General features: G+C 45.8%; 1 protein-coding gene across 1 annotated transcript; it reads left to right on the top strand.

Annotated features, from left to right (window-relative positions):
• The first annotated feature begins 576 nt into the window (after positions 1–576).
• Positions 577–11,357, top strand: safb (scaffold attachment factor B). The gene is made up of 20 exons (XM_048976256.1): positions 577–868; positions 1,631–1,718; positions 1,821–1,885; positions 2,107–2,358; positions 2,628–2,693; positions 2,821–2,863; positions 3,686–4,142; positions 4,531–4,577; positions 5,476–5,588; positions 5,801–5,950; positions 6,065–6,162; positions 6,248–6,306; positions 8,125–8,207; positions 8,296–8,441; positions 8,708–9,007; positions 9,093–9,227; positions 9,595–9,711; positions 9,942–9,997; positions 10,203–10,254; positions 10,633–11,357. Exons 1-20 carry the CDS (start codon positions 701–703, stop codon positions 10,748–10,750), a joined length of 2,613 nt encoding a protein of 870 aa, XP_048832213.1. The 5' UTR covers positions 577–700; the 3' UTR covers positions 10,751–11,357.
• The last annotated feature ends 4,317 nt before the right edge of the window (positions 11,358–15,674 follow it).

Below are 15,674 nucleotides of genomic sequence, written 5' to 3'. Positions count from 1 at the left end.
GGGTCCAAGGCAGGGAAACGGCCTGAGTGGGACGTCAGTCCATCATAGTATATAAATACTATGAGTAATTCACTATACAAGGGTCATCTATTCACTAGCAATGTACGAAACACCATAAACATATGGACCATGTCTAACAGCTTTAAATACTGCAAGGAAACTAATTTAAACACGTTGTATTTTAGTCCATTAAATATTGTATTTATAATTTCTGCCCAACTCAGAAATGCGCGGGCTCATTTCAAACACATACAACACACATATGCATTTTTATGTAGTCTTTATTTTACATTTCGGAGATTTTTAAATGTTCAATGAACATTGTTAACTAATTGCATTTTCATTTTTGCTCGATTCTCAGTACATTATCTAATAAAAGGAAAGTATTACCTTCATTCATGACAAATGAATTAAAAAGATTTTTTAAAGCAATTGCCCTAAGCTAATGGTCAACAAAAATTAGCCCCCCCTTTGCATTTCGCAAGAAACGTCATTTTCTGCGACACCTGGCCACCGCCGCACCGGAACCGGGGGGCAGGCACGCGCACGCGCCCTCTAGCGCCTGGCTAGCGGCTCACGAGGCGGCGGTTCCTGTTTGCTTCTCGCTGTGCGTCGCTCAGCGCCATTTTGTCCCGGGCCTTTTCGCGAGAAGCTGCAGAGTCGGACATCCATACGAGCGGAACCGTGCACATCCCGAACCATGGCTGAGAGCTCGTCTGCGTCGGACGCGGTGTCGCTTGAGCTCCCAGAGGGGGCAGGGGTGCGCAAATTGTCGGAATTACGAGTTATCGATTTAAAAGCCGAGCTGAAACGGCGAAACCTAGACGCCAGTGGCAATAAGAGTATGCTGTCCGAGAGACTGAAAAAGGTACAGAAGGCTGTTCCTCTCCTTGTAAATTCGCACTATCGTGCAATGCAATCGCTGTTTGATTTAACTTCGCAGACCCATGCATGCAAACTCGTTTTTTAAAAATCGCAGGACATACAACGTGATTTGAAAGGATGGTACTTGAGTAGCGGGATTACTGAAGTCAGACGCCATCGCAGTTTCGCATTTGGGACAGTTTAACCAATATTTTAAATAATCAATAATCAGAAAATAAAATTTCCCGTGTTTCGTGGTTGGCCGGATCCAGGGGTGAAGCCTCGCCGGACCTGCGAGCCGCAGCAGGCCGCTTGTCGCCGCCTTGCACGGGAGGCAGCGCCACTTTCCTGGCACCTTACGCCGATTGTGTTGTAAAGATGTTTTGAACGTGTACCGTAGATTACACACCTACCTAATGATCCAAACGTCATGGAAATACGTGCCTGGTTTATGACTAGAATTGAAGGAGGCACCTAACCAGAACGCTTCGGGATACGTGAATCCAATAATGCTGCATTGCTGGCTTGGCAGGATCTTAACCTTCTTACACTGACGTCGGATTCTATTGAAAAGAGAACTTTATAATAGTTCACGCTCCATAAGCAGTGCTTATTGTGTATTTTTATCTGTCCGATTTTGTTCTTGGTGTCATGAAGGTTTCAAGTTTGGAGTCTACATTACAGTGGTGTTAAATATTTAGCTGTGTAAGTTCTGCACTAAGGCCTTATTTTTGTGTTCATAAGTTCATGTATGTTCTTATCAAAGGCGATTGAAGAAGAAGGTGGGAATCCTGATGAAATCATAGTCTTTCTGGAGGCGACGCCCAAGAGGACGCCCAAGAGGGCAGCCAAGGGTAAGCGTAGGACTTCATGCTAAGCATCTTTCATTCAGCGCTTCTTGGGCTGCTCCTGTTGCTGTTTCTGAAAGGGAAGTTGATTTCAATTTAAATTCCTAGGCAAAAGACAGGAGAACGATGGCTCTGAAGACTGTACTATTGAAGAGGATTCTGGAGATGGGCAGGTGAGTGTACCGGACCAAAATGGACTCGTTATATAGAATCACGGACGTGGTTCTGGTGGGTTTATTAGGAGAGGAATTCTTCTCCTTTATCGCCTCTGCACATGGATGCAGCTTTTCTTCTCGTCTTAAGCAGGTCGTGTCTGTGCCCTGCGTGTGGAATACAGCTCTTGTTTGGTGGTGTTTCGTCAACGCCAGCTGATAGGTGCATCTGTTGTTCACAGGAGGACCCAGACATCAACCTGGACAGCAACTTGGACAGCCTTCATGAGATGGACATCATGGACATGAGCGTGTTGGATGAGACGGGGACCGATAATGGCATCCCGGCCGAGTGCGAGGACTACGATGCCGACGAGATCCTCGACTCGCTGTCCAATGAGGGGAATGCCGAAGTGGGCCAGGACGAGCACGACATCATACACGACGAAGATTCGGGCTTCCCGGACCCTCTAGCAGATGTCCAACCCGAGGAGGTGATGTGGGAGGGGAGACAAGGTGGCAAATGGGATGTGGTCTTACTGGTTCAACGGGTTTCTGTGCAGGCAGCCATTTCCGGCAGGCAAAAAAAATAGGCTGGCAAAGCAAATCATTAGCATTCTGTTCGGCGAGTTTTATTTGGCTCATGGCAGCGTTATGCTCCGGTATATAATCACGGATAAAAAAAGTTCAGGGATTTTCGTAAAACGCAAACAAAAAAGAAACCCTGTGGATTAATGCTCTTTATCGTTATTCCTCTAAACAGATGATGGACCCTGAATGTGTTGATTTGGGAGCCGAAGATGAAGATTTGAAGTATTCGGCAAAAGAGGTACTTCTGAAGTTGCTTTTTGTAGCATGTTTATTAATCGGTTTTACAGAATTTTTGTAATATATGTCTGTTCAATGTTCTGTATGTCTAGCTACTGTTAGCTAAGTTTGTTGTTCCTCCTCTATAGGACCTGGATGTGTTTGAATCTGAAGACGCGAAAGATGAAATAGGTACCGTTTCACATCCTTATGAACTCAAAAACGCTTCGTCTCAGTCTTAGTTTCATAAGGAAGTGATGAGTTTTTTCTTTCCTCGGGAAGAGACTGGAAATCCAAAGAGAATTACTGGCTTTGTGCTAAGCCTGTTAACTTTTGAAGACGTCTTGGTGTTTTAAGACGTAATCTGTAATGCACAGTGAGTGCAGATCCATCATCGCCGACTTGTGTGAAGCGGTTAATTGAGTTTAACACATGGCCAGTAATTTACACGGCCCTCTTAGCTTACTGAATGAGGTCCTCACTTAGTTGTTGCAGATGCTGTACAGTGTTTTTAGGTTGTGGCAAAAGAAGATTAAGAAGTTCTGAAGAGAAGAATCGGATGCCCGTCCACAAAACGTTAAAGGATCCGGTTAATGTAATACATGCCTTGGAGATAACCCTCAATGGACCCAGCACCAGAGGGATTCTGAATTCCCAGTTAAGACAGCACTTCCTATGTCATGGAGACTCAGGAAGGCAGAAATGACGTGAAGATGGACTTTTTGGAGCCCACCATGTGCTGGTCTCGCAGCCACCTTCAGATCAGAACCTATCGCTACTCGGATCAGGTGAAATGAGAGGGATTGCAGAGGTCGGCTATTGTCAGGATATAAACAAAAACGGCTGCTTGGTCTCTCTTTGTTTTTTCCAGTCTCTCGTTGTTAGTTTTTGCTTATATATGGAGGGAAAAGCAAAGGGTCACCTCCTGTCCCAGCCTTGCCAGTTCCACGTAATGCTTGCTGTGTTTCAGAAGTAATTAAACTCTGTGCCATTCTATTCCTATTAAATCCGTAGAAAATGAGAAAGTAGCCGGGTCTTGTAAATCTGAGCCGCTTAAGGAAGACCCCCTGGAACAGCTGTCCGAAGAAGAGCCCACCGCCGTCGAGGGCTCTCTGAACGATGAACCGGAGGAAGACAATGTGTCCGTCGCCATTAACGCTGACGATGCCTTCAATCTGGAGAGCGAAGCGTCGACTAGCGACATGGAAAAGGGCGAGTCGAAAGAAAGCGAGGGCAAATCAAAAGCGGAGGACAAGCACAATGTTCAGGAGGACGTAATGGACACGGACAATGCGTGCACGCAGGCCTCTAGCTTAAGCGAGCAGGGTTCGAACGAAAAATGCGCTGTCGAGTCAGAAGCGAAGTCAAAAGCGGTGGGTGAGGAAGATGGCAGGAAGATGGAAGAGAGTGCTGCGGAATCCACGGCAGTGAAAGAGTCCTCCTCTCTTGAGGGCGATGATCATAAAAAGAGGTTTGTTGTTTTCTGTATATTAGAACAATGGCTATCTTTGTTATAATGGCTCCTTTGTTTATGAGCTTGGTGCACTCTGGAGGTAAAATGGTCTCCGCATTTTTTTTGTTTTTGTTTTTTTTTTTTAAAATAACTCCCCTCATCGTCATTCCCATTCCCCTTCTTTCGTAATATGCTCAGAGTTTTCTTGGGTCTTAACGTTGGCTGTCTGACATTCTGCCCATCGTTGCTGTTCATGTCGCGTTGTCGTAACGCAGCACACGCCAAATGTGCTTGTAGGCCGCACTTCCGCTGTCGTGTTCAAGGTAGGTGTTTCCGCTTTGGACGCACGTAACCCCCTCTGGGGGTGAGACCTTTCCATATGCTGACATGTTTTCTCTCTCTCTAGCACTGATGAGGAAAAGGCTAGTAAGCCTGAATCAAAAGATGAGAAAGGTGAGTGTCTTGCCCCTCCCCCTTTTTTCCTTTTACAATGCGATTTGCGTCAGTGAATCTTTCATGTAAACATCGCATCGGATTTGTTCTGCCTGCCAGCTTTTGTTTTCTGCGTTTCACGGTGTCCGTAGCCTTAAGGCTGGTTCGTACTTGACGCGCACGTGCTACCACACACTCACACGTGACGGCGGTGGCGTAATTTTCGTCGCAGGCCGGGCACCAACCGCTCAAATCGAAATGACACGGACTGTCTGTGCAGTCATGCAAACGCGCCTTGATCATTCATTGGCCAGGGGAAAGTAGCAGAAGGTCAGGAAGGAGATAGGAACAAAGGCCCTTTATAATTTCCTTTTTCTACGCTCTCTGATCAGACCGAAAACAAATTTGACTAGCAGATTTGAAGAAAGGTTGCTGAGGAAGTTACTTTAGTTAAATAATATTGAAAACAGGATGGTTTATTTCTGCTAGTTTAGCAAGCAGCGTTTATAGTTTTTTTGTGTAGATTTTTTTTTCCCGTTTCTCAACTGTTTTTCGCTATTTGCCAACCCTGCCCTGCATACTCAAAGTTCATGAAGCATAGTTAGTTTTTGAAGAATTCTTACTTTTAGTATGACATCCATACCACACATAAACATGACTTGAGAGCAGATTTGCTCTACAGTATGGCAGCTCGGCATGTTGCCGCAAGAAGTCTGAACATCACGGACGGTCTGGCTCTGTGACACACATGCCACGGCCCGGCGGTTCCCCGCACAGAGTATGAACCAGGCCTTGCAGTGCCGCTTACCGTCCCATGCGATCGGTTTAGTAGAGTGTGGCGGTTTTCCTGAAGCTGCATACTTGTGAGCTGTTGGTCTGTGAGCGTTACACCCGCGTCTCTCCTTTCTCGTGCCCAAAGCCCCGGCGAGCACCTCTGCCGCCACCAGCAGTGGCCGGAACCTGTGGGTTAGCGGCCTCTCTTCAACCACCAGAGCAACGGACCTCAAGAACTTGTTCAGCAAGTATGGCAAGGTTGGTGCCCTGCTCCTGACTCGGAGGTCTGCAGTAAAGGCTGGAGTCCTTTGCCATGAATGACTCTTAGTGCTTGTTATGACATTGAGTTTGCCTCCTGCCTCACTCCATTGATGTTTCTCTTGAATGCTCTCCTTGTCTGTTTGGAGATCTTCTTCTTCTGCCTCCGTTAAGGCTTCCCACCATGCTTAGGAAATTCCCCCCCCCCCCAGGTTGTTGGAGCGAAGGTGGTGACAAATGCCAGGAGCCCGGGGGCGCGCTGCTATGGCTTCGTCACTATGTGCTCCACTGAGGAGGCCACCAAGTGCATCAGCCATTTGCACAGGACCGAGCTGCATGGCCGGATGATCTCTGTGGAGAGGGTAAGCGGTCATGCTTCAGAGACGCGGCGCCGACTACAAACCAGGTTCACTCTGGGCCCCTCTGGCCAATGCCCCGCAGAACAAATGTTTATAAATCCCATCTTTTGTTTCAAGGCTAAAAACGAACCTGCTGGAAAGAAGCCAGCTGACAAGGCTGAAGCCAAGAAGTCTGGTGGCGACAGACGCCATTCGTCGGACTCCAAGCCGGAGAAGTAAGGAACTTATTCAACCACGCGACGGCAAACCCCTCAGGGTGAACTGGTTGCTCACCTCTCCATTTTGCTTTACGTGTCAAAGGTCTGATGCCAATAAGGATGAAAAATCAGAAGGTTCTGAAGCAGGGAAGGATGGCAAAGGTATGATGTCGCAGAACTTCACTGTATCTTCAGTTTGCTCTCTACTTCCTGGCATCTTTGTTTAACGATGCATTACACACAGCAAGGTTTTCAGTCATTTTCTAATTGATCTATGGATGTATGTTTTTTTGGGCAGTATTTTGGATTTTAACATTCATAATCTGACGTCAAAATGGCAAGTTGCGGTTTCTGTATCTACTGGTTAGATCGCTGCAAAGATCAGGTTAATACGGAATCCATCTAGGGAGACTCTGTGAAGGTCGGCCACACCCTGGGGATGGCAACAGGAGCATTTTAAAAATGGCCACATGTCTGCATCTCATTTCATGGTTGGTTTTGCACACATGCTTTCTGCTGCTGTCTCTCAAATCCAGTTTGTAGAATATCTGTAGCTTGTCATTCATTCATGTAAATCAGTACGTGAATTTTGAAGATTTTCTTTATATTCCACCCAAGAGGTCGCGTGAAAAGATGCAAATGTGAACGGACTCATTGGCTTTAAGCTTCTCTGTGCTATGAGGCATTTTGATTGTTCGCTTTCTAATAGTTACTTTGAGAGAGTAGTTCGAAAAGATGTTCTGTCCGTTTTCGTTTGGCAGCGAAAGAGGTCGACTGCATTAATTATAGCTGGAGAATCTCAGGGAGGGACTGTGAACTGGCTTCGCTTGTTGCTCAGTTTAAAAAAAAAAAAAAAAAAACGGGAACTGCGGCAGTGATGTTGCGTTCGCAGCAGTGCTGATGGCACGTGATCAGACCTGTAATGCAGTTAAGCGTTATGTCGCTGCCTGGCGCCGCTCTGTGATGAGTGAAGTGGTGACCTAGGGCAGATCTGGAACAAGCAGGTTACTATGTACAAGCACCATGACGGGAGCAGTAACCCAATGTCTCAGCCAATTCTGCTGGGCCATATTTCCACGGCAGAAAGGAGGTTCATGTGACGGTCAAGTCATTTTGTTAAACTGTTTTTATGAGAAGCAAGTTACTGCGAGGCCTATTTATGGGGAAAACACAAAGTCCTGGATAAGAGCAGGCATGGGCTGCTTATCCGGCAGCCGAGAAGGGAATCCTGCCGGATTCCATGACCTACATGACTTTCTCGAGTCACAGGTTTTGTTTTGTGCCGTATGTTTAAAAAGCTGTAAACTCCAACAGAGTGTGGAAGAACTTTGCAGAGTCATACAGCTGGAAATAGCCAGCCTTTGCTGAGCATGTCCATGTTGTATGTTTACACACACGATGTCGCGCAAATACCCAGTCAGGCTGGCAAGTGTAACGCGATACTGAAGGAAGTATAGCTGGCTGCCGCTGGGTGCCATGTGAGAGTCTCCAGTGGCGTCCCAGAGCAGATCTGAGGAAATGCCTTCTGCCCTCTGCAATCCAAGCTGCTTATAGTGTATACCAGGGTCTTAAAGTCAGATAACCTGGAGAGCACTGGCTCTCCTCCCAAGGGGGCGATTTGAGCTAATTTTTATGAGCAGAGAGAAGCGAGGGAGAGTAAGAGATGTGACAGTTATATCCCACTAATCTCTGCCGAGGGAGAGGCCTGTCTAGGGCTGCACACCGGTGTTGATTTCTAAGAGAATTAAAAAGAAAGATCGACCCGCCAGATTTAATAGTAAAAACACCTAATTGGCCATATAAACCATTGCAGGGCACCTCTAATGTATACAGCGCAAATCAGAGGTTTTTGCATTGGCAGATCCGGGTGTTTTGTTCAAAAGATGACTCCACCATGTTAGTGTAAGACGGCCTCGACTGGGGATTTAGGACCTGTGTTTGGTGACCCGTTTGCGATGAATGACCCGTCCCGTGCTGCAGGCCGTGCCGCTGAGAGGACGGTGGTCATGGATAAATCCAAGGGGGAGCCGGTCATCAGCGTCAAAACCAAGAGCAAGGAGCGAGTAAGTCCTCCGCTCTCCCGGCCCTGCTGGCGCCGCCCGCCACAGGGGTGCCCACGCTAAGCCACGCCCCCTGGTTCCCGTCACCCAGAGCACCAAGAGCCATGATCGCCGGTCTTCCAGCAAGGAGAAGAAGGACATCCTCTCTTTCGACCAGATCAAGGAGCAGCGTGAGCGCGAGCGCCAGAGGCAGAGGGAGCGCGAGATCCGCGAGGTGGAGAGGCGGCGGCATTCTGGGTAAAGCCAGCCAGCCTGTATTTGTAATGAGAGAGTGTGTGTGTGTGTGTGTGTGTGTGTGTGTGTGTGTGTGTGTGTGTGTGTGTGTGTGTGTGTGTGTGTGTGTGTGTGTGTGTGTGTGTGTGTGTGTGTGTGTGCGTGCGCGCTGTTTGGGGGCACGTCTGAATCCAGGTTTATCGTAATGTCTGGTTCTGTGAGGCAGTAGCCCCCCCCCACCTTCTGGTCTCCTAATAATTCACCTGGGGTGCTGTTGCTGGCGGCCACAGGGAGAGAGAACGGGACAGAGACGGCCGCGCCGAGCGGGAGAGGATCCGCCTCTTCCGGGAGCGGGAGGAGCGGGAGCGGCTCATGCGCAAGCGCAACTGGCTGGAGGTGGAGAAGCAGCGGCTGGACGCGGACCGCATGGAGCGGGAGTTCCTGGAGCGGGAGCGCATGCGCGTGGAGTACGAGCGGCGGCGGGAGCAGGAGCGCATCCACCGCGAGCGCGAGGAGCTGCGGCGGCAGCAGGAGCAGCTGCGCTTCGAACAGGACCGCCGGCCCCTCAAGCGGCCGTACGACATGGACCGGTGCGTGTTCGGCTGCCCATGTGGCGGGGGGGTCCCTGCTCCTCCCCCCCCGGAGTGTGCTTACCACACTGCCGCTTTCCAATAGGAAGGACGACTGGCAGGACAAAAGGCTCGCCATGGACGAGCGCTACGGACGCTCGGACTTCGGCCGCCCGGACCGCTACCAGGACTTCGACCATCGAGACCGGGGCCGGTACCATGACGACATCCTCATGGACAGGTCGGTTGTGATGAAGGGGCAAGTGAGAGGACTTGGTTTTACCGCAGGTAGCAAATAGTACATCGTCAGAAGTCACTTGCTGGGCTGCACATAAGGGGGGGAAGACAGTCGGATTTTTAACATGGGGACCCCCCCTAGCAAGCAGGCAAAATTAAAATTTGCTCGAATTTTCCCGGGGTCCAGCCCTATCTTTCTGTGCGCTTGATTCCTCACAAGACATCGGCCTATTAAACCAGTGAAATATTTTACTCAGAGCCAGGCGCCGTGCTTTCGTTTGATTGGTCACCCGTTTCATGGGGTTTGTGGATCTCATGGTGTGACGTGGGAATGGAGGCCTGTAGCCGTCATGCCGTTTCTGCTCTTCCAGGAGAGAGACGTCGCGGGGCATGATGGGAGACAGAGACGGGCACTTTGACCGTAATGACAGGCATGGCAGAGACACTCGGGACAGCTGGGGCTACGATAAGCGGGGCCTCAATCCCAGGTCAGGCCTTATCCACCTCCTGTCTCTCTGCATCTCGTCATGCTTTGTTCATACGCAGAACCATTCCTGTTTAAGGCAGCTTAATTTCAGCCAACTTAGATTTAGTTTTTATTTAAATCAGTGGGTGCACATTTTGCATTCTTTTGCATTTTGAATTCTTTTTTTTGTAAAGTCACCTCTTTTCTGGTGGATTTGCAGCGTCTGTCTCACGGTGCGATCATGTCTTATAGGGACGGCCGTGATTGGGACTCCGGGCGGAAAATTGATGGTGACAGAGGATGGCAAAGTATGAAACCTTTGTGAATAGTTTAGCTGCTAGAGCGAGACTAAAACTGTCCATGTGATTGTAACATAACGTCACACGCCTGTTAAAAAAAAAAAACAACAAAATAAATACTGTACTGAAGGCACTTGTGGAATGAGGATCTGACCTGCATGGTTTCTGTAAAGCGTTGTCAGCAGTTTGCTTGTGGTCTGGTCGTCTTCTGCAGGTGACCGAGGTATGCCCGGGCAGAGTCCCATGGGACGAGGAGGAATGTCAGGGTAGGTACTGAAAGTTGCATGGAGTGATCTGAACGCAGCTATAGTCAGTCACACGTCGCATAACGACGTTTCATTCAGTCTTCAGTCGTTAATCGGCGTCGATGTCTGATGGTGACTAACAGGCAATTATCGCCGTTTTTGGGGTCTGCTTTAGCTACACACAAAGCAAGATACAGAGCTATTACGTGATATAAAGTCTATGTTTTTAATTTAATTTATCGCATTTACCTGTCCAGTCTTCAGGAGCAGTTGCCTTTATTGGTGAGGCCATTTTAGTTGCAGGTGGACGGCTGTGACGGCGGGAGCCCCTGCGTGTGACTGACGGGCTCTGCTTGGCCTGTGATGACACTAACGTCTGTCTCTTCTCTTGCTCTGCAGCCGTGGAGGTTACATGCAGGGAACGGCCTCACAGAGTTTGTCTGGTGCCCTAAACCGACCCAGCCAGATGATGCAGGGCAGCGGAATACAAGGGGGGGCTTTTGGCAGACGTTACTGACTTTGTCTCCTGTCCCCCTGTTCCGATGTCCGTGTCTTTTGCCTGCGTAAATATCGCTTCATGCTTTGTGAGTTCAATCTCCCACACTCCCAACTTTGGAAGAAGCCAACGACCAACGTTGTATCAAACCGTTTGGGTTTTTAAGACGTTTTTTCATTCCAAATGTCATTTGTTTTAAAAGTCAATGATTTATTTTTTTTTTCCTCTTCCTCCCCCCCTTGTCTTTTAATTGATCAGCGTTGGAAGTAAGATCTTGGTGAGGAATGCTCAGGAACTATTGACACTGCACAGAGTGACTAACACCAGTGATCTGTGGATTTTAAGGACAAAAGATGAAACATTTTGAATATTTCAATAAACTTTGATTGTGACTGTAACATTTTGTATAGGACGAAACAACCCCCCTGACACACACACAACCAACGTACCACATTCGCTGGCTCTCTCAAGCAGTTAGTCTGTCCACAGCAGTGAGGTCTCCTTTATTCAGCACAGTGTAGTTCCTTTATCTCACCACACGATGTCACCCTCAGTGCACGATCTTGACTTTCGCTGTGAGATGGACATTCTCCCTTAATAAAGCGATTTCCTCATGCAGTTGTAGCTAGCTGGAGCTGTCTGATTCATTGTTTTTTTCCTGGCTGACTGAACTTGTCTGTATTTATAGTGGTGTCATGTAGGTGTGGATGAAATGGTAGAAACGATGCATAAAAGACTGATGTAACTGAATCGCAGTTGTAAATGCAGCTATGGGGGAGAGTCAGGTTACGCTGAATACTCTTTATACTCGGTTTGTGTGAGCTGCTAAAGGCGTCTCATAATTGGCACTTTTCTGTGTGTTTTGATAGCTGCTAATGGGGTTCAAAAGAGGCCAACTGAGCAGCGCCTGAATTGGAGGAGTTTCACCTTTTTCCTACGTTCAGGCGGCCGAGTCCCTCTGTGTTTCTGTTACCAAATCAAGGCTCCTGTAGAACCGCGAAACGAATCTGAGTAGTTGCGTGAAGCCACATGACTACGCATCAGTGGACCTTAAACGGGACGCTTAGGAGTGGAGCTGCCCTTTGTTCATCCCTCAGAGAACTGAAGGTTTCTGCTCCCAAAGAGGGGATTCTGCTCTTCTCGAAATAGAGTGGCTCCACACCTTAGTAATTCCTCTGATATTAGGTGTTTCTGGGATTTTCTCCACCCTATAATTGTAATAAAGTATATATATTTATATTCAGATGGATGTTATTCCTCATTTTGTGGACGGTTGGTCAGTTTTGAGTTGAATAGTTGTCTCGGCCCAGTCCATAACATTTCTCCCCTTACCACACGCCTGTATACACGAGTCATGTAAGCAAGAGCTGCATGGCTGAGCATTATGAGTATAGCTTCAGAAGCACTGAAATATTTATAAAGGCCCCCCTACACATTAATTGTAATAAACTGATTTCTCTGCCCTGTGTGAGTATCTGTTTAACCAGCTGGGCTTTTTCCTGACCCTTTGAGCCTCGCTTGGCAAACAATTAGCCGGCTGAATGTTATCTGCAAGGTGCTTTGGTACATCCTGCCCCCTCACAGGACAGGTGTTGACAATCGCGTAAATCACGCAATCGGCAAACGTGGAAACACCACCACGCTGACCTCATCTGCAGTTATAATGAGCAAATATACACTGAGTACTCTAGTACTGAGTGGGACCCGCTCTTGTCTCCAAAACCAAGGGTAGACAGGTGTAGAGAATCTGTTCTTCATACCATTGGCATACAAAGCTGTTGGTTACTGAATCCAGCTCTTCTCTGGTGACCTCTTGGGAGCGGTAAGTAAACAATGTAGCCTTTCATTCTTGATTTATTTTACAAGTAATCTTTAACCATTTCTGTTTTTCCAAGCTGGTCATACCCACAAGCTCATAAATGTCCTGCTTTTTTCGTGGCACTGAAACTGAAGAGATCTCAGATATTCCATATTTTGAAGAATCTGGCATGACTTTTACATTGAGTTTTATGCATGCGTGTCATTTTTGCAGGTCTGTAGAACAAATATGAGATACGTGTGAAGTATCGCATATAGGTTTCTAAAATGACAACGCTTTGACCTCTACTAAAACTCACCAGGTCAATTTTTTTGCAGAAAGATTACTACAAACAAAAAGCTGGTCTTTTGTTTGGGTGCAGTTAAGTTAAAAAGCTTATTTTATCCAAGTGTGGTTAAATTCCCCGAATATCGGGGGACATTGTGACTATCCAGCTGCAGAATTTGTGCAGAAGTTCCCTTGAAAACCTTAAAACAGCTCTGACATCCTGCAACAGATGTATGGTCCAGCAGTGTACGGCATGTGTCAGTGTAAGGTTAGATACACAGCCTGCTGTTTTTTGTCTGTACAAGGTGAAATCCGTACAGTACAGCTGTTACCTACAATAGAAGTTTAACATGAAGCAGAATCTTTGGTGCCTGAGTGCCTTGTCTAATGACCATCTCCGTGCCTGAATCTCGGTGATTACTGCTATTTGTCGCTGGTACGATTAGCAGCAGCTGGTCATTGCGTATGACCATATAATAAAAGCTTCTCCAATAGCTGACCATAGAATATATACCCTTTTGAGCTGCTCTTTATACTTTTTTTCATTTCACTGGATAGTTAAGCCAGTATGGTTTTATTTTCACATATTGTATAGTTTATTCTATTTGCTGTACTGTACATGTTCTTTTAAATAATGTTTAGAATTTAGTTTTTGTTAAATCCCTCCTCAGAGATTAATGGTGGGTTGCAGGTTCTAATCTAGATGTGGATACTTAACATACTTCGATGGCCAGTCATGGTAGCAGGATCACAAAGGCCTCATGTCTCCAGGCTGGGGTTTACATCCCACCCCTAGATACTCCTAAAGATTACGAATATTCCTAATGAATAAGGATACTCATAGGGATACTCCTAATACTGAAGGATACTTCGTGGGATACTCCTTTTAATTAAGGATACTCCCATACTTAGGAAGTAGGATTACAAAGTAGCACAGTGTTTGTCTAATATCTGTCCTAGGCTTTAGGTGAATTTGATAGCATAAACGTAAATATAACTTACTTCTGTGTTTGTTCTGTTATCTTGCTTCAATTAAAAACCATTTCAAAATAGATTACAAGACATATATTTGCTACCACATAAAGATTTTGATGTTTTTTTCTTTTGCAGTTGATAAAGTTGTACTCCAGCATCCACCTACGGCTATGAAAAGTCAACATTATTGTTTGCCACTAGGTGGCGATTTCCCTTCATGTTTGGCTCAACAGAGCTAAGCCTGTAGTTTCAAAAGGTGACAATCTAAATAGCGGTTTTGAATACTAAAGGATTGTTGCTTCTGACTAAATAAAGCATTACAGCACTATAATGTTCATAATGGTTGCTGAATCAAAATTAAAGTTGGTTCATATACATAATTCATGTGTCATAAACAAGTTTTTCTAACTTTACTCCAATCTATATGTTGGCATTGTCATTGTGCAACGTCTAAGGGAATCACGCTTTCCATGCTTAACCAAACCAAAAAGAAAGACTTCCGAAATATATGTATGTGTATATATATATATAAGTGCAATTATGTTTCAAGATGGCTTTGATCACTTGCATATGAACTGAGGGAGGTGCTTAGAGAAATATAAAATGACTAGTTTTGTGTGTTGGATTCAATTTCCTATGATGTGACCTACTTAGAACTCTACCATCTTCTCCCAGATTTTATGACAAGATGAAATAGTCGTGCAGTGTAGGCATGCGGCAACTTTCAGTTATATAGAGTAAACATTTAAGCACGGAGGAATATGTTGCGTATAGTAGCTGTTCCTCAGGGAAATGCAAGAAAAAAGCAATTAAATCTTCTTGATTGTAAACAAGTGATGCGTGGCAGAAATGCTAATGTCTATTTATCTGAAAGTAAAATATCTTACGGAGTATTTAGAGAACATATAAATATATAGAATTTATAAATGGAAAAGTATGCAAAGTGTAAAGACATATAGATCTGCCATTTGTACTGTTTCTTTTGCTCAAAGGTAAATTTCTCATTTGCTGGACACATGTTTTAATGCCGTGTGCTTTTTTAACTCTTTGGATCATACCCTTGGAATCCTGATTCAAAGCAAGTTTAAATTTGCCCCATAGTAACCTTTTCTCAAGCTTGGCTCCTTATAAGAAGGTGGGTCGTGTGACATCACTACTTGAGATCAGGCCGTCCATTCTCAGCCAATCATACTGTGCCAGGGGTTCTGGGGGAGGTGACCAGTAGAAGCATGGAAAAGGATCTGGAGTCATGTGCCTACAAGAAGATATAGGCATGAGCTTCCCACTGCAGTACAGTCACCCCAGCGGCATGAATCATGCATTACAATATGGAAGTAAGGTTAAGCGGATGCATAGAAATGTATACTATTAAAGACAGAGTCTTGGCTGTTGAAAATCATAACAAACTCTCTGCATATTATACAACTTATTCGATTTAAAGCAATTTCTCACTAGATATCCATGTAATAAAACTCAACAGCAACCTATATTTTTGCTTTGTTCCACTGTCCGTAGGTTTGTCTGAAGCAAATAAATACGCACCGAAATCTGTTTCCACTTTCCACTGGCAGTTTGCAATGATTTACGCCACGATTAATTGAAATACATGTCTTTAAGGTGCAATACAATTGCACAAAACACTGAGCTGTAGACTGAACGTGCAGGACAACCCATATTTCTAGAAGGAAAAATATATAACAAAGTGTTTCTCAATGTGGAGCCATTTTGATCAAGTGACAGTGGTCAGCTTAAAGAGCTATAAAACAAACACATATATAATGTTAATATAGTTTCTGTATTCTGTCAAGTCTAAGTTGGAATGTAATTCCATGTGTTTATCAGAAAACATTTAAAATATTTGTCAGTGATGTAGTGTATGATCTG

Source organism: Brienomyrus brachyistius, chromosome 15 (genome assembly GCF_023856365.1).
Source record: "Brienomyrus brachyistius isolate T26 chromosome 15, BBRACH_0.4, whole genome shotgun sequence".
Classification (NCBI taxonomy): Eukaryota; Metazoa; Chordata; class Actinopteri; order Osteoglossiformes; family Mormyridae; genus Brienomyrus; species Brienomyrus brachyistius.
This window is presented reverse-complemented; position numbering and strand designations above follow the sequence as displayed.

Coding starts and splice junctions, on each gene's coding strand:
- safb (XM_048976256.1), top strand. CDS start 701: ATGGCTGAGAGCTCGTCTGCGTCGGACGCGGTGTCGCTTGAGCTCCCA. Junction 2,359..2,627: donor CAGATGTCCAACCCGAGGAG/GTGATGTGGGAG, acceptor TCCTCTAAACAG/ATGATGGACCCTGAATGTGT. Junction 2,864..3,685: donor AGACGCGAAAGATGAAATAG/GTACCGTTTCAC, acceptor TTAAATCCGTAG/AAAATGAGAAAGTAGCCGGG.